At 34.7% G+C, this 27,164-nt stretch overlaps 1 protein-coding gene across 1 annotated transcript in view; it reads left to right on the top strand.

The window, feature by feature from the left end:
- Positions 1 to 27,164, top strand: part of DNAH12 (dynein axonemal heavy chain 12) — a 58,960-nt gene that overhangs the window by 21,497 nt on the left and 10,299 nt on the right. The window contains exons 26-60 of the mRNA XM_030458654.1: positions 49 to 201; positions 611 to 850; positions 1,993 to 2,238; positions 2,529 to 2,648; positions 3,336 to 3,445; positions 4,266 to 4,449; positions 5,573 to 5,713; positions 6,574 to 6,657; positions 6,766 to 6,954; positions 7,628 to 7,747; positions 8,550 to 8,738; positions 9,394 to 9,545; positions 9,980 to 10,118; positions 10,201 to 10,367; positions 10,989 to 11,244; positions 12,272 to 12,571; positions 13,050 to 13,228; positions 14,261 to 14,453; positions 14,543 to 14,704; positions 15,051 to 15,245; positions 16,035 to 16,168; positions 16,497 to 16,659; positions 17,053 to 17,133; positions 17,888 to 18,064; positions 18,819 to 18,950; positions 19,343 to 19,432; positions 20,902 to 21,042; positions 21,162 to 21,403; positions 21,711 to 21,858; positions 22,583 to 22,728; positions 23,104 to 23,318; positions 23,982 to 24,174; positions 24,897 to 25,089; positions 26,020 to 26,192; positions 26,684 to 26,824. Of these exons, the coding sequence (XP_030314514.1) occupies positions 49 to 201; positions 611 to 850; positions 1,993 to 2,238; positions 2,529 to 2,648; positions 3,336 to 3,445; positions 4,266 to 4,449; positions 5,573 to 5,713; positions 6,574 to 6,657; positions 6,766 to 6,954; positions 7,628 to 7,747; positions 8,550 to 8,738; positions 9,394 to 9,545; positions 9,980 to 10,118; positions 10,201 to 10,367; positions 10,989 to 11,244; positions 12,272 to 12,571; positions 13,050 to 13,228; positions 14,261 to 14,453; positions 14,543 to 14,704; positions 15,051 to 15,245; positions 16,035 to 16,168; positions 16,497 to 16,659; positions 17,053 to 17,133; positions 17,888 to 18,064; positions 18,819 to 18,950; positions 19,343 to 19,432; positions 20,902 to 21,042; positions 21,162 to 21,403; positions 21,711 to 21,858; positions 22,583 to 22,728; positions 23,104 to 23,318; positions 23,982 to 24,174; positions 24,897 to 25,089; positions 26,020 to 26,192; positions 26,684 to 26,824 (5,888 nt within the window). The remainder of the gene's footprint in view (positions 1 to 48; positions 202 to 610; positions 851 to 1,992; positions 2,239 to 2,528; positions 2,649 to 3,335; positions 3,446 to 4,265; positions 4,450 to 5,572; positions 5,714 to 6,573; positions 6,658 to 6,765; positions 6,955 to 7,627; positions 7,748 to 8,549; positions 8,739 to 9,393; positions 9,546 to 9,979; positions 10,119 to 10,200; positions 10,368 to 10,988; positions 11,245 to 12,271; positions 12,572 to 13,049; positions 13,229 to 14,260; positions 14,454 to 14,542; positions 14,705 to 15,050; positions 15,246 to 16,034; positions 16,169 to 16,496; positions 16,660 to 17,052; positions 17,134 to 17,887; positions 18,065 to 18,818; positions 18,951 to 19,342; positions 19,433 to 20,901; positions 21,043 to 21,161; positions 21,404 to 21,710; positions 21,859 to 22,582; positions 22,729 to 23,103; positions 23,319 to 23,981; positions 24,175 to 24,896; positions 25,090 to 26,019; positions 26,193 to 26,683; positions 26,825 to 27,164) is intronic.

Below are 27,164 nucleotides of genomic sequence, written 5' to 3'. Positions count from 1 at the left end.
AATTTCATATAAATGAAGTTCTAATAGTTTCCATAAACTGTTTCATAGATTGGAGCCTTTGCTTTAAACCTCGGTGGTGCCCCAGAGGGTCCAGCAGGAACAGGTAAAACAGAGACCACCAAAGATTTGGCTAAAGCTCTTGCTGTTCAGTGTGTTGTCTTCAACTGCTCTGATGGTCTTGATTATCTGGCAATGGGAAAGGTAAATAAACAATAGATGTTAGGCTTTGTATTTTGTTTTTTAGGATGAAAATTGTAGGGTACCTACTTTGCATAGATATTTAAATAAACAAGTCTCCAGCTACCATTGGACACTATACACTGGTCTTGCCATATGTTTCATTTTCTGTGCTCTATGAAATCCTATTAAGCCACTAATTATAAGACAGGAAAGACAGAAGAATTTGAAGGATCAGGATCTTTTCTGGATTCTAAAGAAAGCTAAATCAGACTTCTTCGGTGTATCACTGGTATTTACCCTAACCAGGCTCAGTCATTATCATAGTAATTATACGAAACTTCCAATAAGATACTCTCTTTCTTTTGAATCTTCTAAGATGCTGTTAGTGATTTTATAGGTTGGTTGTTGGTTTTTTTTTTTTCATCTGCAGTTTTTCAAGGGTTTGGCTTCATCAGGTGCATGGGCATGTTTTGATGAATTCAATCGCATCGAGCTGGAAGTACTGTCTGTTGTGGCACAGCAGATCCTCTGCATCCAGAGAGCCATACAGGCAAAGCTAGAAACATTTAATTTTGAAGGAACTGAACTGAAGCTTAACCCCAACTGTTTTGTGGCTATTACTATGAATCCAGGTTATGCAGGACGTTCTGAGCTTCCAGATAATCTGAAGGTACAATAATAAAACACATCATTCTGCTTAAGAATGATTTTTTTTTTCTGAAAATATGAGGGGCAGGTGTATTGTTATTAATTCAGATGGTACCACCAGGAATATAAACAAACTTGTTTCTTGCCTCTTGCTTCCTTTTTTCTTTTCTAAGTACTTTGTTATTTTTTAAGGGATTTGATGTTGTTGTTTTGTTGTGTCTCTTAGTGTTTTTCATTATTATTTTACCAGGCCAAAGGCCTATAACCAGTAAGATGGCAAGTGTAAGGTTGTGGGTGGGTAGGTCATAAGATTGGATGCTAGTCATTCTGAGGTGGAGGATTATGTTTGAAAAAATACTATAAAAAAGTATTTTTACATTGCATTTATTGTAATCTTATTTAAGAGGTGTTAGCAAACTACACCTAACTCATGTAATAAATTTGCTTAGATTGCCTGATTACTTACAGTCTTTGAGTTTATTGTTTATTTTGAGGTTATTTGCTTTGAGGTTGGTATTTATTTAGATGAACTGTTTAATTGAGGAGATTGGGCATTAGCAAAGTAATCTGGAGCCTTTTAGAACAGCATCTGTTCCTGAAGACTCAATGTGGAACAGAGACAGGGGGGCTGAGCATGTTGCCTCAGAGGGAACTTTTCTTTGAGTGCTAATTTAAAGCATAGTTAATGCAACATGAGGAGTACACCAACTGCAGATTACTTCAAGTGCAGCCTGTTCCCTGCCATGTGCACCACCTTTCTGCACTTGCTGCTGTGTTGGGTGTGTCACTCTAAGGGGCAAACTGCATTTTGTGACAGTGACAAGGGAAAAGAAGTACAAAAATGTCTTTTCTGCACCAGATTGTACATGGAGGTAGATCCTGATGGCAGTTTACTGACGTTAGTTTCACATTGACTGATAAGATGCAAACATTAGTAATTCTATTGCCTTTGCTCCTAAATGTTCTGTAAGCCACTGCTTTGTGTTTGAAGATCCATAGCATACCCAACCATGCTAAGCAGTACTTAATTTAAATGTTGTTACTGTTTTTGGTTAAAAATGCTATGAAGGAATAAACACTGATCCATCACATGCAGAAGTTCTGAATTACTTTCTGTTCCTCAAATAATTATTTAAGGATAATTCTTTGAAATGTGTATTTCAGGTTCTTTTCCGAACAGTAGCCATGATGGTTCCCAACTATGCTCTGATAGCAGAAATTTCACTCTATTCGTATGGATTTTTGAATGCAAAGTCACTGTCAGTGAAGATAGTAATGACCTACAGGCTTTGTTCAGAACAGCTTTCATCTCAATTTCACTATGACTATGGTATGCGAGCAGTTAAAGCTGTGTTGGTGGCTGCTGGGAATCTAAAATTGAAATTTCCCACGGAAGATGAGGATATATTGGTGAGTCTGAGTGAATAATTCTTCAGGAATTAGAGAGACGCATGAAATTAGGAGATCTGCAGGCAGTTCCAGCATGTCTTGTCACATTGCTGATCTTATTTTTGTTAAACAAAGATAACAAAATATATGATACACTTTACAGTGCAATGCTGATGATCACACAGTTCTGCTTAACTGCTTCTTAAAGGCCTCATGTAATTAATCTTTATTACTTATTAGCTTGTTAATTGCTGAACAGTTTGTTCTGTGGTTTTAATAAAAACAGTAAAATCTATTTTGGTTTCCTCTAGCTTCTTAGATCGATTAAGGATGTGAATGAGCCCAAATTTCTGTCCCATGATATACCTCTCTTCTCCGGTATAACTAGTGATTTATTTCCTGGAATCAAGCTTCCTGAAGCTGACTACAGTGTAAGTACATTCAATTTTCCCTGCTCATTATCATTGTGGGTTGTTTTGGTTTTAGCCAGGTATAATTAACATACTAATTTCTCAGTTATTGTAAGAAAAAGAAAACTGCTAAGTGTTTGCAATGAAACTTGGTACCAAAGAAAATTGTTCTATCTGTTCTCAGTATAATCCACATTTAAGTTCCCTTAGAGCCAGAAGGGTTGTGTTCGGCATCCTGCAGATTGGAAATTGACCTGATTTACCAAAATTATAGAGTCATTTGCCACTGTCTTTCATAATTTTGAGCTAAGCGACATTAAGCTTAGTGTTTATATTTTCTTTTGTTTATAGCAACAATTAAACCCCAACTCCTTTGTTGGAAGTTGGTTTGGAAGATGAGCATGTTAGAAAAGACAAAATGGATTAATTTTTGTTTACATTTCCAGTATATACTAGAGTCTTGTTAAAAGCATATTGTTTCAAGTGATATCCTTTTCCTCAAGATAAAAAGTGTAGTTAACTCCTGTTCTTAGTGCATGAAGTACAGAAATTACTCTTTTTTTCCCCTGAGGTGTTCACTATATTCTCATTAGTTGCATTACTTTACTAATTCGAAAGCCTTGCTAATGAATGTAAACTGTTCTACCGTAGTCCAAAAATAATTTAGATTGTAGCAGTGTTAAAACTATATCTATGTTTTGACTTCAGGATTTTCTGGAATGTGCCAGGGAATGTTGTGTTCAACATAATGTCCAACCTGTAAAAGCTTTTATAGAGAAAATGATACAGACATATGAAATGATGATTGTTAGACATGGGTAAGATTCACATTTCTGTTTCACATGCAGTATTTATTGGGATTTTGGCTTATATCATAGTGGTTATTTATGTAAAGTATAAAAGCTCTTAAGGATGGCAAAGTATTTCTGTTTGTAGTGGATCTCTTGGTCACCAGTACTGATTTTACATGTACCAAAATACTTTCAGTGTATGTCTGGGCAATTATACTACTCTTGATATCAGAAGTAGCCTCACCTGACTACTGTTTTTTTTGGGTGTGGATATCAGTATGGTGAAGACTTAGGACTGAACTGAAATACCAGTTATCAAATCTCTGCTACTCTATTCCTAGATTTTATTTATGAATAGCAAGTTTGTGGAGAACTATGACATTAGCCATATGATTGTTAATATTCAGCTTGTTAATTAATCATTAGTACGACGTTGTTGCAGTCTCTGCTGGATGACTTAAATTTAATTTTGAAATGTGGGTGAAGATGGTGTGTGTGTGATACATGTTCCTACTGTTAGTGTTCTTCCAGAACTTTCCTGTAAACTGTTTAAACCGAAAAGAAAGTAGAAACTAATCTTTGATTAACCAAATAGATTCACCACAGCACTAGTTCATTTGTCTTAGAGGATACAGTGGATGTGCAATCAGATGTTTGTGCAAATTAACTGTTTTCCTAAATGATGCTGCTTAGCAAGTACATATAGTATGTATTTATGCTTTTTGAAAATTAGGTCAAAATTTGCTTTAAGCATATGACTGATGCTGTTGATACATGTGGTCTGTAAATTCTAAATTGCAAGACAGATTTATTAATAGCTTTTTTTTTTTTTCCCCACATTTAACAGTTTTATGCTGGTAGGGGAATCTTTTTCTGGGAAGACAAAGGTTCTCCATGTGTTGGCAGATACACTGTCTCTTATGAAAGAGCGTGGTTATGGTGAAGAAGAAAAAGTCATTTTTAGAACTGTGAATCCCAAATCCATCACTATGGGTCAGCTTTTTGGGCAGTTTGATTTGATATCCCACGAGGTAATGTATGTTCTAAAAGCAGTGTGTAATAATGGCCCAGCTCTATCTGTTTCTTCCCCTCACCTGCTGTGGTTTTCATGGGGTTTGTATGTGTGCACTTTAGTGCATGTGTTCCAACTTCGGTTTAACTGATGGCATTTCCGCCTGTTCCCCAGTTGTTTTCAGAGGGTGGGAAAGGCATTGCACGAAGCTTCTGCTTCTGTTTTTTTTAAGTCCAAATTCTAAATGGCATTTTTCCTGTTACCTGGATTCCAGACAGTGCCTACAGGGTTGTGATATAATTATATAATTACTGGTTTTGTTTTAAGGAAAAAGAAGCAAATGTGCTAGTATGGGTGCAAGACTGAGCTAATAATCCTGTCTGGTTTTTTTCTGCTTTGCAGTGTTTCTAGTGCTTTCTTTTTTTATCTTTTCCTGAATATGTCAGACCTCTATTGTTCTGGATAGGAAACCCCTGAATTGATACGTTTATAATTTTAAACTCAGATGAGAACACAATTGTTTATATTAGCTAACACTTTTATAGTTGTTTTTTTTACGTTAGCATATAAAAATGCAGCACCACGTGAGTATGCAATTATGTTGGTTTAAATATGCAAAAAACCTTACACCATTCTGAGGTCCTTATCCTAATGTACTCACATCCATGCTGAGAAATCATGCCAAACTTAACTCTATCCGTTCTTTGTCTATTCCTAACCAGTATAATCAAAACTCTGTCATCACAATCTGGAAAAGCTTAGGAACTCATGAGTCCCCAGGTGTGAAACTTGCTTGGAGAAGAAACAATGTGAAAAAGTTAATGTGGAATAATGAAACCTTGGGTGACTAGAGAGAAACAGAGGCAAGACAGCAGAAACACTTCTACATTTCTGTAAATTGAATTGCCTGTCTTCTGTTTGTTATGATATACTTACAAGTGAAAAAAACCACTATTTTAAAATTTCATGATGTTGCAGGACCCTCGGTGGAGCTGCAAATATAAGTTTTGGTAGCTGCAGGACAAGAGAAGAGTAATTGAAAGAGCAGTAATGAAAACGAAATGAAAGGTTTTTCTGTTACTTGCTGTTTACATTGATCTGTGTATACTATGTTTTCTCATTCCCACGTTCTCCCCCTCTAGTGGACGGATGGTATAGTTGCTAACACTTTCAGAGAATTTGCATTATCTGAGACTCCTGAGCGCAAATGGGTTATATTTGATGGCCCAATTGATACTTTGTGGATAGAAAGCATGAACACAGTTCTGGATGACAACAAAAAGGTATCAGTCTGTGGAAATAAATGCCTAAGTAAAATAATGTGACTCTTGCAAAATATTCCTCTATATATTGACCCACAAATGTAACCTTCAGTGCCTGGCTTTTGAAGAGGGAAAGTACCAAGATGGCTTTGGTAAAAAGTTGTAAGCTTTTTCTTTGAGTTTTTGGTTTTTTACTTTATTGGAATTGCAACAGAATTAACTCACTGCTGTAAGTAATTAAATGTATATAATTTCCTTCATGCTGTATTGTAAGTTTGAAATGTAACTTAATCTTTAAAATTAGATTTATTTACATGTAATATAAATTCTATGGTTTCAAAACTTGCTCAAACTTAAGAACTTCCATTTAAAGACAATGCCAAGACACAAAGTGTTGTATTTAAAAATCAGTTACTTCTAGTAAAAGCTGTGACCATGCAGCACTTCTGAAAATGGTCCTTAAGATTCTCAAAGTCAATATAAAAATTAGAGATGACATTCCAAGTTTAAGTTTTGGATGACAGTGTGTCAAGATATTCAAACTGGTATTTTATTTGGTGAGTCTCCAGCTGGAATGCTTCAGTGTTACCAGTGACAGCAGCAGACAGCCTTTCTCCTTTCAACTTTCGCTGTCTTTTCTTTATCTTGTCATATGCAAGATTGATGGTTACCTGTGATGAACCTACTGGTGGGCCAACTATGGTTTAAGTGAAGAATTTAGTTAAAGCTTGAAAAGAATAAGTACTGAACATTTTATGTGATTGACCTTGCCTTTGCTTGTACATGGAACTCCTGTAATAGGAGCTGCTGTAGTAGGATGCATAATTTACAACTATTTTATTTTTTCTAATGTTGCTTGTCACTTATCTTTTTTATTAAAGCTTTGTTTGATGAGTGGGGAAATAATCCAAATGTCCCCTGAGATGAGTCTTATTTTTGAAACAATGGACCTTTCCCAGGCATCAGTAAGTCTTGTTTGTTTTTTTTTAAATAATTTTTGTATTTAATGAAAATATAAAATACATTTCAATAAGCTAAGTGCATAATAAAACGACTTCCCTATTTTTCCATAGCCTGCTACAGTCAGTCGTTGTGGCATGATTTATTTGGAACCTTCTCAACTGGGCTGGAGGCCACTTGTTACCTCATGGTTGAGTAAACTTCCTGAACCTCTTAACTCAGATGAACATCAAGATCTTTTGCAGGGACTTTTTGATTGGTTAATACCACCAGCACTAAGACTTCGTCAGAAACAGTGCAAGGTATTTTTGACACATTTTCCTTCAGTAGCTACATGGCCATTTCCATTTTATTACACTTGCTAGAAATGGACTGTTCTTTCATGACAACCACACTTAGTATAAACATGCAGCAGCCTTCTGTTGTTTTGAAAAGAGCAATTCTTTGTTCCTGTTTGAAAAGTTGACATGAGAATGTTGGGTAAGACTTGTAAGTTGCTCACAGTTTTCACCTTGTTCTTTTCAAAAGTAAACTATTTAAAGCACTGAGTGGAAAGTCTTCCCAAGAGAATGTTGTCTGTGTATTTTTTTCTTTAAAAAGTGTCATGTTGACTAGGGGGGTACTTTGTAAGTGTCAAGGGGAATGTCTGTGTTGTTCCTTGCAATCTCTTGTGTGATGTAGTGCTTAGGCTTTTGCACATTTATAGTTGTGTTAGGAGTGTTGATTTTTTGGTTTTTTTAAGATGTATGATTTTTGTAGTCACATGGAAGCTATGAACCTGACTAACATGCTAAATGTTCTGACAGTTCAAGGATAGACAAAGATTGATGGTCTTGTGAGTAAAAGTCTATGTAAGCCTTACCTTCAAATATTTGTTCAGAAATAGTGAAGTATCTCATTATTTTAGTATTGTATCTGCAAAAGATAAACTAACTGAACATATAAATTATAATACCATCCTTTTATATCTCTTAGGAACTGGTCCCTACAAGTGATACCAATGTTGTAGTAGGTCTTACACGGCTTTTTGAAATGTTGATTTGTCAAGTTGTGCAAGAAGATCCCACCAACACAAACATCCGTGCATGGATTATGGTTGGTTTTTTTAACTTGTATAAAATGTATCTGTTTCTGCATATCCTGGTCTTCAAAAATAATTGAGCTTAGCAAAACTTTAATTTGAAATAAGAGACATGAAACAGTTTTGGTATCTCCTTGCTGCCTCCCCTCAGATTTTTGAGATGCCCAAATGGAGAAACAAGTCTTAGAAGTAACAAATAGGATTAAACATTGTACTATTTTTCTAATAAACTGGGTTAAATAATGTTTTTGTTAAATTTATTTTTAATTAACTAATTAGCTTAAGCAAAATGTCTTGTTTCCCTTAAAAGAAATACGTGTTCATGCAATACCAATTGGCTTATTTGAGCAAAATTTCTGTGGGAGGAGTGTTTTCTGAGAATTATATTAGATGGGTGCTCTGTTTGATGTTATATGACTATTCCTGTGAAAAACTGAAGAGAACAGTGTTAAAAGTATTTATTTTAAATTGAATTAGAAAATTCCTAGATCCTGGTTTAGAATTCCTAGATCCTGGCATTTAGAAAACCTCTGAGGCCCCATGATTGAATTTTTCAGGCTTTGTCATGTGACAAGAAAGCATTATGTCAGTGGCCTTTAATTTTTGTCATATCTATATCTATATATCCTTTAATTGGGGTTTTTGTTTGCTTGTCTTTAATCAGATTTATAGATCTCTTTAGTCCCAGGACTATTCAAGGCAAATTGTAACACCTATATGCTTAACATTTTTTTTCAGAATTATGTCTGTTAATCAGACTGTACATGGTTATTGTAACAACTTTTTCAGCCTTTATTCATCTTATCACCCTTGCAGGGTTGCTTTGCATTTGCTACAGTCTGGTCCATTGGTGCAACTTGTGATAGTGACAGCAGGATAATTTTTGATAACTTCTTGAGGGAAACTTTAGCTGGGAAATCTGAAATAAATCCTGTACCAGAGAATGTGGCAAAATGGGAGTGTCCTTTTGAAGAGAAAGGCCTGGTCTATGACTACATGTATGAGGTATAATTGATTGCTTCTTCATTGACTGAAGTAGATTCTTTCACTCTGAGTGGAAGGAAAATACAGATAGATGGATATTTGAACTTTCTAAAGCTTATTTGATATTGTGCAGCTTTGGTGTTGTATTAAGTCCTGAAGTGCATTTATTTGGTTTTTTTTTAATGTGATGTGCTGACCAAATTATTTTAGAAAAATACTGAGATGTACATATCTGTTATGTTCCTGATGTTGGCAATTTAGTTATGTAATTTAAGCTAAGATGACAAACTCAAATCTGGTTTCGTATAGAAGGAAAGATGTGGGCTGTTTAGATGCAAAGCAAGATAGTGAGCTCATGGACTTACGGTTTTTTAAATAGTATTAATTATAAACATTATAGTTACACTGTTTATTCTTTCATGTGCTTTTCTGTTGGGTTTTGGTATGGTTTTACTTGTTTTAGCTGCACAAAATCTTTAAGAAAAGAAAGGAGTCTAAGTTTAGGTGTGTATTTTAACATTTTGTTAGTGAGATAAAGCAAACAAAATATGAGCTGCTGAAACATTTAATATTGATTAATCAATTAAAATTCATTATTTGAATTTTTCAAAAGTGAAGTAGTAGAGAGAACCTTTGAAGCAACAATATTTTATTTTACATCTGTATTTCTTTCTAGCTGAGTGGCAGAGGATGTTGGGTTCATTGGAATAAACTTATTAAAGATATTAATTATAGTGACAAAAATGTGAAGATTCAAGATATAATAATCCCAACTGTGGATACAGTTCGATACACCTATTTGTTAGACTTATTTATTACCCATAAAAAGTAAGTTACTTCACTTCAGCACAAATTTCTAAAATATTGCTAATAGGTAGAAATATCTTTTATTCCTTGCCATTGACTTCCTGCTTTTATCAAGCCCTCCTAGTGGATTTGAGCTTTAAAAATATGTATTTACTACAAATTCTGCAAGACCTATCAGAAGAAATTAATTCCCATGTGTGTACATACATACTCCAATGCCAGTGGAATGAAGGATTGAGGAATGTCTCTTTCCTTTGTCTTGTTGGTGGGAGTAAACTGAAATTATGAGGGTTATACAAATATGTTAATGTTTTAGTTTCTTCTTAAGCGTATCATGTCTTTAGATGTAGAAAAAGCAGGGCAAGATTGTAAGACCATTTGACTTATGATTGCTGTTAGTTTATATTTTTGTCAAATTGCTGCAGTCTGTATGCTTTATTTCTTTCTTTGCAAAGACCTCTGCTTTTAGTGGGACCTACAGGTACTGGGAAATCTGTGTATGTCAAGGACAAATTAACAAACAACTTGGAAAAGGAGCGCTACTTTCCCTTCTTCATTAATTTTTCAGCTCGAACCACTGCCAATCAGACACAGGTTAGTATAATAGATAATTTCTGTTCCAAAAAGTTATCATATATTAATACTTATGATTTTAACATGTCTGTCTGCCTTATAGAACATTATTATGGCCAGGCTTGACAAGAGGCGCAAAGGTGTCTTCGGTCCTCCAGTTGGAAAAAAGTGCATTATTTTTGTAGATGATATGAATATGCCTGCTTTAGAGAAGTATGGTGCACAGCCTCCGATAGAACTTCTAAGACAGTTCTTTGACCATGGATTTTGGTAATTACTTGAAATACAATTGACATTTCTGCTTCTGCACTTGCTGTTGAAATAATGTATTCACTTGCATTGTATTTTCAAAACGGTGCTTTTTAAAAGTTATGTTCTCCCATAAACCAAAGCTACTGTTCAAAGTTGGAGCAACTTCTGTGTTGCTCTTTAAGTGATCTTACAATTTAGGAAAATGATAATCAGCTTCATTGTGCTTTTTTAAGAAAATTTATTGCTGAAGTTCAGTAGTATTTGTATTTTAAATAAAATCATTCTTTTACAGCTTGACTTTATGTTCATAGTTTTCATTGGTTTTATTTTCCAGTGCAGTTCCTTGTTCTCTTCTTTTCTTTTCTTCCTCAGAGTGAAGTCACAGTTTTTCATATATATTTGTATGTAATTATAAAAGATGTTTTATTTCACTAATTGCAGTGGCTTTTACTGTCATCCAAGATTCTGTTAGTTATCAGTGTTTCTTTTATATATTTATATATTATGTATATATTGGTATTTTATACATTTTTTAAGTACCTAAGTTATGCATGCAGAGTAGTATAGATGCTTGTAAGCTGTAACAAATGCGTTACATCTCTAGCCATCTAAATGTAACATTACAAATTTGTTTTGAAGGTATGATTTAAAGGACACATCTAAAATTACACTTGTAGACATACAGTTGGTTGCTGCTATGGGGCCTCCAGGTGGTGGGAGGAATCCCGTTACGCCTCGATTTTTGCGGCACTTCAACATTTGTGCCATTAATTCCTTCAGTGATGAAACAATGGTTCGCATCTTCTCTACTGTAGTAGCTTTCTACCTACGGGCCAGTGAATTTTCTCCTGAGTACTTGACTCTTGGAAATGAAATTGTTGCTGCCACTTTGGAGGTAAGAGGCCAATACTTTCATTAAAGTTTCCTTTACTTTTTCCTCCTCTTAGTTGGTGAAGTAATGATTTGAAAATATTTTATTCCTTGGTATTTTTAACACACGGCCACATCTGCTTAGATAAAAGTGGCCTAGTTTTATTGTTGCAGCGACCTTCTCATTCTAGAAAAATAAGAATTTTTTTTTTCTGGACACATTATTTTTGAATGTGTGTTAGTGTGGGCTCATTGGTACCTGTTTCACATAATGTCAAATAGATGAGACTGAAATATCTTTGTAGTCAAACAGGCATGGGAAACATGTAAAGAAAAAAAAATCAATTCCAAATCATTCAAAAATTCCTTCTCAGAGACACTCAAAATAAAGAAATTGCCCTCTCCACTTTCCTTCTCCTCACAATTTTTATGCTGATTCTGAACACATCAAAGCACATGAAGGAAGCAAAGGTGAACATGCAGCATTGTAGAATCTTGACTGCAGTGTCAGGAGATGCCATGGGAATGATGTAAAATGGAAAGCTATTAAGCCCAGCTGTATGGAATTTAAAAATATATTTTGAAAAGTTCCATGTTACAGATTTTAGTGAGTATCAAATTTGTGGTATACCATACACATCAAAAAAAAAAGAATGAGAATTTGGTTCTGCAAAGTGATTTATAAATATGCAAAAAATAGATTAATGTAGTTGAAAATCTAGGAAGTTACCATTGCATGTCATTCAGTACTTGACTTGAAGGAGGGTATCCTATACTCGAAGTCCAGAGATCTGAGTGAGATTTCTTTACACTTGCCACTTTTCCTATTTGCAAACTTAGGTTAGTAGAACGTGTATATTCCAGACCTTCATGAAGTGCATTTGGTATATCAGAGGACCTGGAGATAGTTCAATATGATTAGGATTTATTTAGTGTGAAATGTTTTTCTTGAAGAAAGAGAAAATTTTAGAAGGCATTTAAGATTTATTATAACAATACAGTCAGCATTACTGTTTTGACCGTGTTCTTTATTTTGTTGTCATTATTTTAAGGTGTATAAGAAAGCCATCCAAAATCTTCTGCCCACACCAGCCAAATCTCATTATACCTTCAACCTTCGTGATTTCTCACGAGTGATCCATGGCTGTTTGCTCATTAAGAAAGAATCAGTTGAAAGCAAAGATGTGATGATTCGGCTGTTTGTACATGAGGTATTCCGTGTCTTCTATGACCGTCTTGTGGAAGACAGTGATAGAGCATGGTTGTTCAATTTAATGAAAGGTATTGTTAAAGTTCATTTCAAAGAAGAATTTGATTCAGTTTTTGCACACCTGAATGAAGAAAACGCACCTGTGAGTATCACTTTCAGCCTGTTACAAAATAATTGCTTTCCTTATAAAATTAGGACTAGAAAGTTTCTCAGTCACAGGAAAATGTTTTTTGCCTTGTCTTCCTTTTTTTCTATTTTTCTTTGTCGTTTCGTTGATGTATAGAGGGAGGAACTTTTTGGTCTTAGTTGTCCATTTCTTAATGTATTTAAATTTTCTAAATATCAGTATATACTTGGTGTAATCTGAAGGTCTTTATTATTAGACTATTAATGGCTATTTAAACCAGTTATGTCCCAAGAACAAGTTAAGAACTAGTATATTGTTTAATAAAAAGAGAATTTTGAGATGGGTTTTGTCTGCGAGTCAAAATATTTCACTGCACTTTTTCTCAAATCTCAAGTATCTGTCTAAATTCTAATTTGTTTTCTAAAATTTCAATAAGAAACATGTAAGTTAAATATTTAACTTGAATTGAAAATTTGTTGAATCTTTACCACAGGTAACAGAAGAAAATATGAGAAGTTTGTTTTTTGGTGACTACATGATTCCAGAACTTGAAGGAGATGACAGGCTTTATGTTGAAATTCCAAGCATTCAGGAGTTGGGTGATGTTGTGGAACAGTGTCTGGATGAATATAATCAGTGCAACAAAACAGGAATGAACCTTGTAGTTTTCAGGTGCATACTGTGTGTGTTATAAAGAGCTTCAAGCAGTAGTTGATAATTCAGTATGTATAGTTTGTGAGCTGTGCTTCTTGCATGTCTCCTCCCCTTTATGCATCTACAAAGTTTGTAGTGCTGTTTCATCAGCAACGAGGTTGTGAGAAGCAGAGTAAGACACAGAACAATCGTAGCTGTCTGTCTGCTCTGTCATTATGCAGCACAGCCATGCCCCACCCCAGGGCCTGGTGCTTCAGGGTCTGATCAGAGGCCACTTCCTGAGTGTAGAGGCAGTATCCCAGTTACCTCCATGAAGAGCAGCCCAGGAGAGCATCTTTGACTGTAGCCTTAATGTCCAGTCTCATGGATGACATCTGGATTTGACTCCTTTTATTTTTCTAACTGATCTAAATAAACAGTGTTTTTTTGCAATGCTTTAACCTTTTTTGATACCATTTTTAATTGCTGCTCAGCTTGCTTTACCCCGTGGCACTGTGCTTGAGCAGATGATCTCCTGTAGACCCTGCTGTATATTTGTAGATAAACTGTGCTTGTTCTTTCAAAACAGAACTGTCAGTAAGTTTTTGAAGATGATGTTCAAATCTGTATTTCACATAAGTTATAAAACCTGGCAGAGGGAAAGGAGAGGTTTGTTGTAAACTGTATTCTCCCAGTTGTTCCTTTAAGAATTGTTTGAACTGTTAGACTTCAAGAAAGTTAAAGCTGGTAATACTGCTGTGATTGAGAAGCAGAAAATTTCTGGTTTTCTTTGACACTTTTATCCATATAGTGCTCTTATTGTCACCACTGCCATTTCATTTTAGTAATTGGTAGTCATAATTTAGCTAAATACTCATTTTTGTATAGTAGAAGAGTTGAGTTTTATTTTGCAGTGCATACCCATTCCCTTTCTTGCTCTTCCCATCCCTCCACCCCACTTTCAGCAATTTATTTTGGAAACGCTACTTCTGTAATTATTTCACAGGTTAATAGGCACACAAATTTCTATGTATTCCTGGTCTTCTGGTAATTGGTACATTTCAAATGCAGGTATGTGTTGGAGCATTTGTCTCGTATAAGCCGTATCCTGAAGCAGCCAGGGGGTAATGCCTTGTTGGTAGGAATGGGAGGAAGTGGACGTCAGTCTTTGACTCGTCTAGCAGCATTCATGGCAAAAATGTGTGTTTTTCAACCAGAAATTTCCAAGTCCTATGGTACAAATGAGTGGAGAGATGATCTGAAAGTGAGTATTAATAAACTGTCTGCATTTTGACTTAATGTTGCGGAAGGATGTTTTGGAATATGCAATATTTTACTGTTTTGCATTTTTAGAATCTTCTGAGGAATGCAGGTGTAAAAGGCTTGAAAACTGTATTTATAATCACGGATTCACAAATTAAAGAAGAAAGCTTTTTGGAAGATATTGACAGTGTCCTCAACACTGGGGAGGTACCCAATCTTTTCGCAGCAGATGAAAAACAAGAAATTATAGAGGTATCTTTAGAATTTCTTAGGTTTACTTTGCTTATAAGCTATTTAGTCAGTTCAGTGGGAAGTGGGATTGTTAATTAACTGCAAATAATGCTTTTGTGGAGTAGTCTGTAGTTTCAGGTGATTATTTCTAAAATGAGTTGTCAGGTTCACAGATAAATATCATAATCCTATTCTCAGATACTATATAGTACTTCTTCTGTGTTTCTAGTTTACGCTACCTGTTCCACTTATCAGTCTAAGGTTATATCATGGTGATGATGCTGTCATTAACAAGATTGCCATAAGACTTCAGAAGTGCTTAATGATGCATTATATAGCAATTTTAACTCTATGTATTATTCCTAAGGGTGTTCGTGCAGTAGTTCAGGCTGCCAATAAAAATGAAGAACTCAGTCCCCTGGCCTTGTTTGCATTTTTTGTGAACTTCTGCAAAGAAAATCTACATATTGTGGTAGCATTCAGCCCAATTGGAGATGCTTTTCGCAATCGTCTGAGGCAGTTTCCCTCGCTTGTCAACTGCTGCACTATTGATTGGTTCCAGGTATGTGAAAACTTAGTATTATTTCCTCAATAAACTAGTCTGTTTTCTAGCATTCTATATTTTCATGTCCTGTCAGATTTTCTCTTGTCTCCTGTGTAGAAATACTCCATGGTTTTCAAAATTTGACAATAGCATATGGTTTTCTTGGTAATGTTTTGGAAGCCTTCTGGTGTTCAGTCCCATTTTTAGAAGTAAATTTAAATTTTGTTGCTCCAAATTTTATGTTTTCATTTTAGTGAATAATTTTGTTTTGGTCACGGTAATTTGTTATTATATTGCATCATGTGTATGTTTTAAATCATTCCAATGTGATTGTAAAATGATAAAAGTTCTGCTGCCTGTTGAGCAGATAATACATAATGGGAATGACTAGCAAATGTAAGTCTGGTTATTTATAAGTAAGTCTTAAATAGCAGAATAAAACTTGGAAAATAACTGGAGTTTGCAATCTGTAATGTAAAAAGTGTTACTCAATAAAGTACAGTTAGATTTGTAGCTTGGTCTGGTGCTGGCATCATTAGTTTTTCCACTGAAGAGTGACACAGACACAGAAATGTTTGGATAGAATGGCAATGTGTAGTTTTTAACTTGAAGATGAGCCAGGAGCTGCCAGAAAAGATTGCATGGGTAGTGACCTTGCTGCCTGATGTAACCCTTGTATCATTTCATTATTCCCGAGACCTAACTGGGACTTGGGTGTCTCAGTCTGCTATTCTGTATGGTAAAAATTGTATGAAGACTTTTAACATCTGGATTTTCAAAGTGCTTTGCTCCTCACTTCTCCCTCAGCCATGGCCTGAAGATGCCCTTGAGCGTGTGGCTAATAAGTTCTTAGAAACACTCGAGCTCACAGACAGTGAGCGTCAGGAAGTTGTACCCATCTGTAAATACTTTCATACTTCAGCTTTGTCACTCTCTGCAAGGTCAGTCTGTTTCTTTTGAAAACAACTCATAAATTTATAGACGTGTTAAAAGGGAAAAGATTATGCTGTTGAAAGTAGTAAATGGAGTAAGAGAGGACTCAGACTCAAGACTTGATATTTTTTTTAAAGGAAATAAAATATTAGGTGATTTAAATTTCATTACCACTGATTTCGGTCTTAATAGTTAATGTATGTGATCTGCCTGCATAAAATATCATATATTGTTGAAGTTGTTTACTCCTATCATTTGTCAAACAATTACATAATTTTGCTAACAATAGTTCAACTAAAAAAGAAAAGCAACATAAAGGTACTCTTTGTTTAATAGGTTCCTGGAAAGCCTGGGTCGCCATAATTATGTTACTCCTACTTCTTACCTTGAGCTTATTGCTGCATTTCGGAAACTTCTTACTCAGAAACGAGACGCTGTAATGAAAGCCAAGAAGAAGTATGTGAATGGGCTGGATAAATTAGCTTTTGCTGAATCACAGGTGAGTTAGGACAAAAATGGAACTGAGAATAGCAACTGTTCCAAAAGCAGGTCTTTTCCTGGATAAGCCAGTCAAAAGCATTAATTTGGATTTTATTTAAGTCGGTCATCAATATGTAAAACTACAAGAAATGCTTTGCCTTTCTTGCCTAAAGTCATAGCAGTTGTGCTGGACCTCTGAGCCATGTATTGCTAAGGAGTGTATGAACGAAGCTTCCCTTTCCTAGGTAAAAAGTATCAAGTTCTTCAAATTAGACCATATGAGAAAAAAAGTCTCTCAAATGTTTTGATATGAAACTGAACGTTATTTCCTTCTGTCAATAAATTGGGTAAATCAAGGTCTCAGAGGAACTTGGTGCTTCTGAATCCTATCTGATTCTTTGCATATATATAGGTTGGTGAGATGAAACAGGAACTGGTTCAGCTGCAGCCCAAGCTGGAACAGGCCAAACTGGATAATGCAAGCATGATGAAGGTAGAGTTATATAAATACAGCTTCACAGGTTTCAATGCAAACATGAGTGTACTTGGGAGCCATAATTTTACCTTTGTAATACTTAGCTTTGCATGAGCAATCTCAATCATATGCTGTACTTTTACTTCAGATTTAGGGATTTAGGAACCAATCTTGTGAGTGTTGTTGAAGAATCTGACTTGGGAAAGTACTGATCTGATCTGCTACTGTTGAATCACAAAAAAAGAATTGTTTTTTTGTGCTTGCCTATGCAAGTGGTCATACAGATACAGTGATATCTCATCTAGCTACTGCTAACAAACCTTTAAGAAAACTAGACATCACTTCTGTAAAGCTGAAAAGGGAATACTTGGGTGAAGGCTTGACTCATCACTGAAAAGAAAATATATTTCAATAGTCCACAGAGTAGATTGTGAAGATAAGAAAACTCACTATAAAAGCTAGTAATTTTTAGTTATAGTCTGATTGAACAAATATGAAGTTTCTTGTCTCCTGAGCTTCAAACATATTTAAAATAGCTTTTATTGACACTAATCTTTCAGTTTACTCACTGTAAAAGCTCCAATATGATGTTGTGTTTTGCAGAAAAACAAATTATTCTCTTAACATAAATTGAAAATATTTGAAAATACTGAAGTAGTTCAATTTTATCTTCATATTTTACAGTATTGCATAAGTACTTTTCTAATTAATTTCAGTTTGTTTGATCATTCACTGCTCAATAGGATGTTCACACATTTTTGGTTTTCCTTAGACTATAGAAGTAGAATCTGCAGAAGTAGAACAAATACGAAAAACTGTAAAACTAGATGAAGAAGTTGCTACAGGAAAAGCTGAAGAAGCTCAGGCATTGAAAAATGAATGTGAGAGTGACCTGGCAGAGGCGATCCCAGCCCTGGAGGCTGCAATTGAGGCTCTTAACACGTTAAAGGCAAGCTGCATTTCAAAGACATGTTCAGCATGATCAAACTCTTCCCTTTATTTGGAAGGAATGCACTAAGATGAAAAGAAATTGAAGTCTTAAATTTCCTTGGCTTTGCAAATGGGAGGACCTGTACAGTCATTGTCCAGTAGATTTCCTCTTGATATATTCAGAATACAAAGAGAGGATTTGTGAAGTTAAAAAAAACCTGTTTATTTGCAGGAAAGCATTTGTGGAAAAAGTTAACTAAAATCTGAAGTTACCAGCAATGCTATCAGCTGAACTTCCTCTCATAACTAAGTTATTGTTCACTGCCATTATCCATTTGGTAATGGCTAATAATTTCATGGATCCTTAGTTTAAAGTTTTTTTTCTTGACTTTACACATGACCTAAAACCAGTGTTGTTGAGAAAATCCTTCAGGAATTAATATAGTGGGAGTTATGAAGTGTGAGAGATGTCTTAAATGACACAAAAGTGTATAAAAAATATCCTGAGCTGGACTTTTAAAGACATGATTTTAATTAATCATGAATTTACAATTGTTAGCATTTATTTAACTTTTATTTCCCTTGCATGGGAGATGTTGATGGATATTGTTCATTGTCTTACTAACACTGTATCCTCCCTTCTAAAAGTTCTCTCTCATTCTGTTCATTGGTAAAGGTTGTTATAATTCCTCTTTTTTCTGTTGTTTCCTTTATCTTAGTGGTCAGGAAAGCATAACACTTGTCAATTTTTTGAAATGTGTTTTTTCTTTTAGCCTTCTGATATATCAATTGTCAAGTCAATGAAAAATCCTCCATCGGGTGTCAAACTTGTCATGGCTGCTGTCTGTGTCATGAAAGACATAAAACCTGAAAGAATTCCAAATCCTGCAGGGACTGGAGGCAAGGTAAAATGGCAGATAATAGTTTCAGAGAAGAGTTTAGTTCATATTCTTCTTAACACAGAGCATTTGTTCAATAAACAGGATCACCCAAGACCAATAAAGTAAAGTAGGCAAGTACTTACAGCCTTCATCCATTATTTTACTGAAAACTTACAGAATTCAAAATTTTCTAAGTTTTATGATATGCAGAGAGAACAATGTTCTACTTTTTACTTTAAATACCACTTGGAGAAAATGTCTGATCTGATAGACTTTCTCCTTTATGGACATCAAGGAGATACAAGGTCATCATCATTAAGTATAGATGAGTTTTAATAGATTTGTGTGTGTGTGTGTGTGTGTGTGTGTGTGTTTTAAAGCTTGAAAAGATATTTCCTTTTTTTTTTTTTTTGTAGATTTTGGATTACTGGACTCCGAGCAAGAAACTGCTTGGGGATATAAATTTCTTAAAGGATTTGAAAGAGTATGACAAGGACAACATTCCAGTAAGGCTTCTGTCTAATTTTTTTAGTAATTTTTACCATGTAGACTCTGTCTTGGAGGGAAAAAAACAAAACTAGGAAATACTATGTTGGGGTTGCATTTGTCAAGTTAGTCAATTTCTGTTCCAAACAAGGATCTTTAGAAAATGTTGGAGTTTGGTCATGGCAAGTGAATCACAATTCTACAGGGTGAGCCTTTTAAGTAGCATTTCAGAAGGTTTTAGGATTCCCTTTCATAGTTTCTAAGGCTTCCTATACAGCCTGTATTCTGCTTAAATGAAACGTCCTTCTTAGCACAGTTGTTTCTGACTTGGCAATTTAAAGGTAGTGTCTCATCAAAAGGTAAAAATACCACACACAGACTGTGTCAGAGTGAAGTAGTCTGTCCTGTCCATTATGCTGTGTCCAGAAATGGTCATAAGCTTTGGAAGGAGTAGGAATCATAGATACAGTAATTTGTCCAAATCTTCCAGCCTCTGACACCTTAAATGAAAGACTTCCAAAGCTAAATGTAGTTTCTTTGTGTTCAGTGCCTTTCAGTGGTTCTCTCTCCTGTAATTTCTGTAGTGCTCTGAAGCCCATGTAAACTTTCTTTATGTACAAGATCTTTCAATAAACCATTCCAGAGTTTTTCTTTTAAGTGGTATAAGGAGCTATCATCTGTTTCTTATGACACTGAGTCCTTTAACTTCATTTCATGTATTCAGGTTTTTGGGTTCTAGTTGCATTTTATTTGTGGTACCAGTGAACATTTTATCCTTGTCTAACCTTTCTATGCCTTTTTGTGTGCTACTTTTTATAAATCAATTGCTTGTCATTTTAAATTTCTTTTTCTTTTTAAACATCTGCCCACATTGGGCAGATGGGAAAATTTTTTTTTTCAAAATGGGAAATATTTTGTTATGTATACAGTAAGTGCAGAAATACACTAGCTGTATAACTTGAAATTAAGATTTTACTTTTTCCTCCAAAGATCTTGCTATCCAAGAGTGTTTCTTGCCATTTTTCCAATTTAGTGGAACTTTACTGTGCTTTACCCTTTATGAACCTGCTTCCCAACAGTAGGCAAAAGCAATGTAATTAATTCAAATCTTGTCTTACATTAGCAGAAATAAATTTTTATAATGTCACAAGCTGTGTCTTGTAAAGGTGGCTAATAATGAATTTAGCATGCTTAAGGAACAGCGTGGCTTCTATGTGACTGTAATCCTTTTAGCACTTAGGATAGAAATAGACATAGAAGAAATATGACATGCATGACTATTAAAGGAAAGGATGGTATTAGAATGAAAGTAGACCACAAAATGTGAAAGTCCAAAGAAACAAATGAGCAATGGTTTCTACCACAATTACCACAGGCTGGTTCTTTCCTAAGTTATTGTGTAGAGAAACAACAATCAGTCAGTGTTATTTTAAAGTGTAGGCCACAGTCATTTGGTGAGCTATAATGCTATAATGCTTTTGTTATCCAGGCAGCTATCATGCAGAGGATTCGGACTGAGTACTTGACTAATCCTGAGTTTGATCCACAAAAGGTGGCTAAAGCTTCCTCTGCAGCAGAAGGTTTATGCAAGTGGATTTCAGCAATGGAGGTGTATGACAGGGTTGCAAAGGTGAGTTTGTGATCTCAGTACCTCAGGGCTTGGTTCCTTTTTATGTTCACCCTAAGCAATTAAATATAAAGTTACAAAAATGAGCTTTAAGCACTTGTGTATTGGTTGTAATTGAACAGGTAGTTGCACCCAAGCAACAGCGTTTGAATGAAGCGCAGGAGTCCTTAGCAGAGACCCTGGCACTTCTGAATGAGAAGAGAGAAGAACTTGCAGCAGTTGAAAATCGTTTGGCTGATTTGGAACGAACCTTCACTGAGAAAACTGAAGAAAAAGCTCAGTTAGAAATCCAGGTTGACCTGTGTGGCAAAAAACTAGAACGAGCAGAGAAGTTGATTGGAGGCCTTGGTGGAGAGAAATCAAGGTGAGGTTAAATGTCAGATGTAACAGCCATGGTAGAAACAGAATTTGAACTTTGGTTCTCCACATGGAGGCTGTTTTGCTGAAGAGTGCTTGGGCCCTTGAAAGGTAACTACTTGTGGTACAAGAATATGGACAGCAACATTAGGAGAATTGTGAAGTCTTGAGAATGAGAATAAAATATGTAATGTTGAGTCATTATTTCCCACCTTGTGTGAAGGTTAACAACTAAAAAGTGGATTTTCATTATCAATATCATTAATGTGGAGGTTTCAGCAGCACTTTTTCTCTGCATCTTCTGTTTGTCCCAGGTGGAATAATGCTGCAAATGATCTTCAGGACGTATATGATAATTTGACAGGAGATGTTTTGATATCAGCTGGTGTGATAGCATATCTGGGGGCTTTTACTGCTGGATTTCGACAAGAGTGTACCAAAGATTGGAGCAGATTGTGCAAGGTTAGAAGGTTATGTTGCATTTAAATTAAGGTTTCAGTGTTTTTTCTGACTACTGCAAAAGGCTTAAAAAAATCCCTTCTGATTTATTTAATATTAGTTTGTTAAAACTCATTAAGGTCAATGGGACAAATTTAGCTGATCCAGTATTCTGTAAATTTGAATTTCATTACCAAATCAGAAATGAGAACATATAGCTGATTTTATAAGGCTTGATTATTGCTTAAATAAAACCTCAGCATTTTCTCTGTTTTGCCTTTAAATGAAAGACATAACTTTTAAATGCAGTTATGTACAATGTGAAAAAATTTTCTATAACAACTTACTGTGGCACATGTTTACACATTTATTAATTGTTTGATTACTAAAAGGACAGTTTGAACATACTTATGCTAATGCCATAATTTGTAAATCAAGTGATTTGAAGTCACTGCTTGTGACTGTGACATTACTGAGTAACAAATAGGCACTGGATTCCTGTATTGAGTTAACAGAAGATATCATCATTAGATGATAAGATGATTTCTAATTGTGTGTCAGTTTCTTAAGGTAATGTATCGTCATAACTTTACATAACCAACCAACCAACCTTGGAGAATTCAACAAAATTTGGAGAGAGTAAATAGTCAGTGGGAAAATACAGTTAGTTACTGGAACTACGAAGTTATTTTTTCCAGGATTTTTAATTATTATTTTTCTATCCCTTTTTTTTTTCTCTTTTTACCAGGAGAAAAATATCCCTTGTTCTGAGAGTTTCTCTTTGAGTAACACTCTTGGTGACCCAATAAAAATAAGAGCCTGGAATATTGCAGGTTTACCAACTGATGCATTTTCTGTAGACAATGGGGTCATTGTTGACAATTCAAGACGTTGGTAGGTGACAAAAAGGTTTAATTTTCAAATTCAAATAGGTTTTCACTTTTTTAAAGCAAACAAAAAAGAATTTTCATTCTTTTAATGTAAAATGATAGAATTTGGGCTGTGTAAATTGGAAGGTTCAAATACCACACTCCAAGGTATTACAATTAAAACAGTCAAATGATGTTTTTGTTTTATCTATATTTACTGGGTCTGAAACAAATCTGTATGAAGAATTCTTTTAGACCTTTAAAAGTTTTTGGTTTTTTTTCCAACTGAACTTCCATCTCAAGTATGATACCTATTACATGGCAGAAGTATTTTAAGATAGTTTAAAATTTTGAAAAAACTCATACAAGTGCTGACAAAATTGTACTGCATATGTTCTAGGCCACTAATGATTGATCCTCAAGGTCAAGCAAATAAATGGATCAAGAATTTTGAGAAGGAAAACCGCCTGAATGTTATCAAGATGAGTGATGCAGATTATATGAGAACTGTGGAGAACTGCATTCAGTTTGGATCACCACTTCTGCTAGAAAATGTGGGAGAAGAACTAGACCCATCACTGGAACCTCTGCTACTTAAACAGACTTTTAAGCAAGGTACAGCAAAATGAATTTTGAACCATAAAGTAGATTACAATAATGTTCATTTACAGTCTGTGGTAGTGTGTCATGTTTTTGTTAATTCTCTCTGCTTTACTGCTACCTGTGGTAAGAGGATGATAATCTCACAACATCCTGAAGTTTTATTTTATTCCTGAATAAGTATCATTTGTAAATCACATGACAGTGGGTTTGTGTGAAATCCTTCGCCATGTTGCTATAAGAGCCAATTGAGACATACAAAGTATCTTTACTGCTTTTCACGTTCATACTTAAAAAAAAAAAAAGAAAGGAGAAAAGCTTAAATGCTTTTTATGCATTTTTTTTTTTATTTCCCTGTTTCAGACAGGTAATGCAACGAAAGAGTAGTCTGTAAGCATATCATATTTCAGAATAACCTTTATAGCTTTTCGTTACCATCTCCAGTATTTTATATACACATTGGGCTGACAGTTGTAATTGGATTGACTTTCTTTCATCTGCTAAGAGTAAAATGTGGTCTCAGTGAAGTCTATGAGAAACGTAAAGTGTATCAGGTTTATTTATAATTTTCAGGAAAATTGTAGTAGACAAGAAATTGGTTTTTATTTAATGACAAAAGTTTTTTTTTTTTCATGCTTTAGACAATGGTTTCCTTAATGTTTCTTATTTTAACTTTAGGAGGCATGGAGTGTATCAGGCTTGGTGAATCTGTTATTGAGTATTCCAGTGATTTCAGATTTTTTATTACCACAAAACTGAGAAATCCCCATTATATGCCTGAACTTGCTACTAAAGTTTCATTACTCAATTTTATGATAACACCAGAGGGACTTGAAGACCAGTTGTTAGGTATAGTTGTAGCAAAAGAAAGGTAAGTCTGTCTTTGTGGCAAATAGTGACTTAAATTCCAAGGAAATTAGAGATTGATTTATTGTAAAGCAAGATTAATGTTTCTAGTGTAAATGGTGCTCAGTAACAGCTTTGAAAAAAATAATTATAGTTTTCATATATAAAAAAGTTTGTTAGGAAAACAAATTGTCATGTTTATATTGTGGAGTAAACAGATTGTTGTGTTTACTGTGTAGTGTGACTGAGCTTCTAGACAAGAATGCAGAATTATGAGGATTTACTTCTAATTTCATGTGAACTAAATGCACAGTACCTCTGAAAGTAATTGTGGGTCTCATCTGGACCCTCACAGAGGTACAGAGAAGTAGATCTGCATTTTACAGAAATGTCTATGCAATTAGGCTAAAACCTGTGCTAGGCTAAAACAATTCCTAAATTGTTTTCAACAGTAATTCTGCATATCAGTTTGTATTTCTTAGGCAGCAGAGACATAATAAAAATTATGATGTGTTGACTTTTGCAAAATACTAATGTTACAGTTTGGGCTATCATTTTCTAATCCTAAACTGAATTTACCTAAAGAACTCCATGCTTTAAATTATAAATATATGCTGAAGAGTAGCAGCCTGTTTAAATTACAGAGAATATTCACAGATACTTACTATAGGATGACAGTGTTCTTCCTTTGCAGTCAGTGGAAGATGAATATTGACTGTTTTTGTTGTATACTTCTTTCTTCATTAGACCAGAATTAGAAGAGGAAAGAAATGCCCTCATCCTGCAGTCTGCAGCCAATAAAAAGCAGCTGAAAGAAATTGAAAGGAACATTTTAGAAACCTTACATTCATCTGAAGGGAATATTCTTGAAGATGAGTCTGGTATCAAGGTCTTAGATTCTGCTAAAATTATGGCTAATGAGATCACTAAAAAACAGCAGGTAAGGAATGTATATGTGTATTTGCCATAACTGTACATAGACATAAAATGTTAAAATTTGCAGCTAGCAGAACTGTGAATTAGATGCAAAGCAGAAGGAGGAAATTATATGCTTGTGAAATGTGAAGAAAAAGAAATGTTAATCCATTCTAGAATCTGATAGTTTCTGCAGTCTTCAGTTTAAAATGCTTTGAAGAATGTGTACCTATTTATAAGGACTGAGTGAAAGGAATTTAATTCTGAAGTTAAGGTAAGATACTAAGTTAAGGGAACAAAGTTTTGAAAAAATGTCCAGGAAGATTTTAATAATCTGGGTGACTGATACAGGTACACAAGCCCAGATTCTTGTGTTACGTTTGATGCGTGAAATACCAGCTCAAGTCAATGAGAACCAAATAACATTGGTAAGAGGACAAAGGCAATTTTTTTTTCCACATATTGGTGTTTTCTTTAGGTTGATGCTGAAATTACTGCTACTTGTTAGTGCCTAACAAATGTAATCTCAATTTGGTCAAATTTTGAAAACCCTCTTTATATTCAAAGTACCATTTTGTATAAAGCTGATTTGCCATAGAGTAAGTAGAACTTAACTATATATTCACTCTGAAATCCAGTCATATTTTTAAATATTGTCGAGAGAGTTTGATACTTCTGATGCTAAACAATGCTTTGAAACTGTTGTGTCTCCTTTGTTTTTACTATTGCATCCTGCAGTATAGGTAAAAAGAGCAGGCATTGCTATAAGGGCAAGTGCTCATTTTTTAGCTAGTGTAGTCAATGCCTTCTGTGATGGAGCCTTTTGGAATATAAGTCATCTTATTTTGGTGTTCATGAAGTACTTTATGGAACTATTTCAATCATGTTATTAAGTAGCAATGTTTTTGAACAGAACATTGAAAGCTTTTCTTTATCCACTACTACTGATATTTAGATTGCAGAGAAGACTGAAATGAAAATAGCTGAATCTCGAGAAGTCTATCGTCCTATTGCAAAGCATTCATCAGTGCTGTTCTTCAGTATTGCAGACTTGGCAAACATTGATCCCATGTACCAGTACTCCCTTAGTTGGTTTGTAAACCTCTTCATCAATTCTATTCATGATAGGTAAATACAGTTTTTTCTGTTTTAAAATAAGGTGTTTTCTCTTTGTATGAGCAGCTCTCAATTTTTAGAACGTTTCCCTCCTCTCTCTCCTTAAATGCAGGCTTTAGAAACAAAATGTGATTAGTTCATGAAGTATATGTTCTTTTTAGTTACTGTTTGAGCAAATGATGAACTGTAAGCATGTGCTTTGAAGGATGTGACTTAAGGGTGAAGTTTGATTCTGAAGTAGGCGGCATCATGAGCACTGAGTTCCACCACCTAACTGCAGGAAATTATTTTCAGCTCACTATTTCACTTGGGACAGCTAAAAGAGCTGTAAAACACTGAGTGAAATTATGGGGAAATCTCAAGTCTTGGTGGCATCTCAAGTCTTAGTGGACTGTGTGGGTCTAATATAATTCCTCCATAACGCTAAATAAATTATGATTTCTTAAATGATTTGTGTAAGTTATTCAATGTGAAGTCTCAGTTTCTCACTTCTTTCTTTTTAGTAACAAATCCAAAATTTTGGAGAAGCGACTTCGATATCTAAATGACCACTTCACTTACAATTTGTATTGCAATGTGTGTCGTTCACTGTTTGAAAAAGACAAGCTGCTCTTCTCCTTTTTGCTCTGCTGTAATCTTCTCATGTAAGCTCATTGTGAAGTCTCTTATTACTAGAAACTAACTATTTTCTTATGGAAAAAGATATTGATTAGCTAGCATGTTCTTGTATACCTTAATAATAATGTTTTTCAACTATGATCATGAATATTTTTGATTTTCTAATACTGACAATCTTGAAAAGTGAAGGAGTGTGAAATTGTGTGTGTTACTACTGCTGGACACATTATCAAAAGGATGTTCCTATGCTCATTTAAATCAATTGCTTTGTCAATGATATATCTTTGACTCCCTTTAAAGGACCTTGGAGATGCTACAAAGCATCCTTATGTCAAGAAAAATTGCTATTTTTTAAAAAAAAGTTTT

This window comes from Calypte anna, chromosome 12 (assembly GCF_003957555.1).
Source record: "Calypte anna isolate BGI_N300 chromosome 12, bCalAnn1_v1.p, whole genome shotgun sequence".
NCBI classification, from domain to species: Eukaryota; Metazoa; Chordata; class Aves; order Apodiformes; family Trochilidae; genus Calypte; species Calypte anna.
This window is presented reverse-complemented; position numbering and strand designations above follow the sequence as displayed.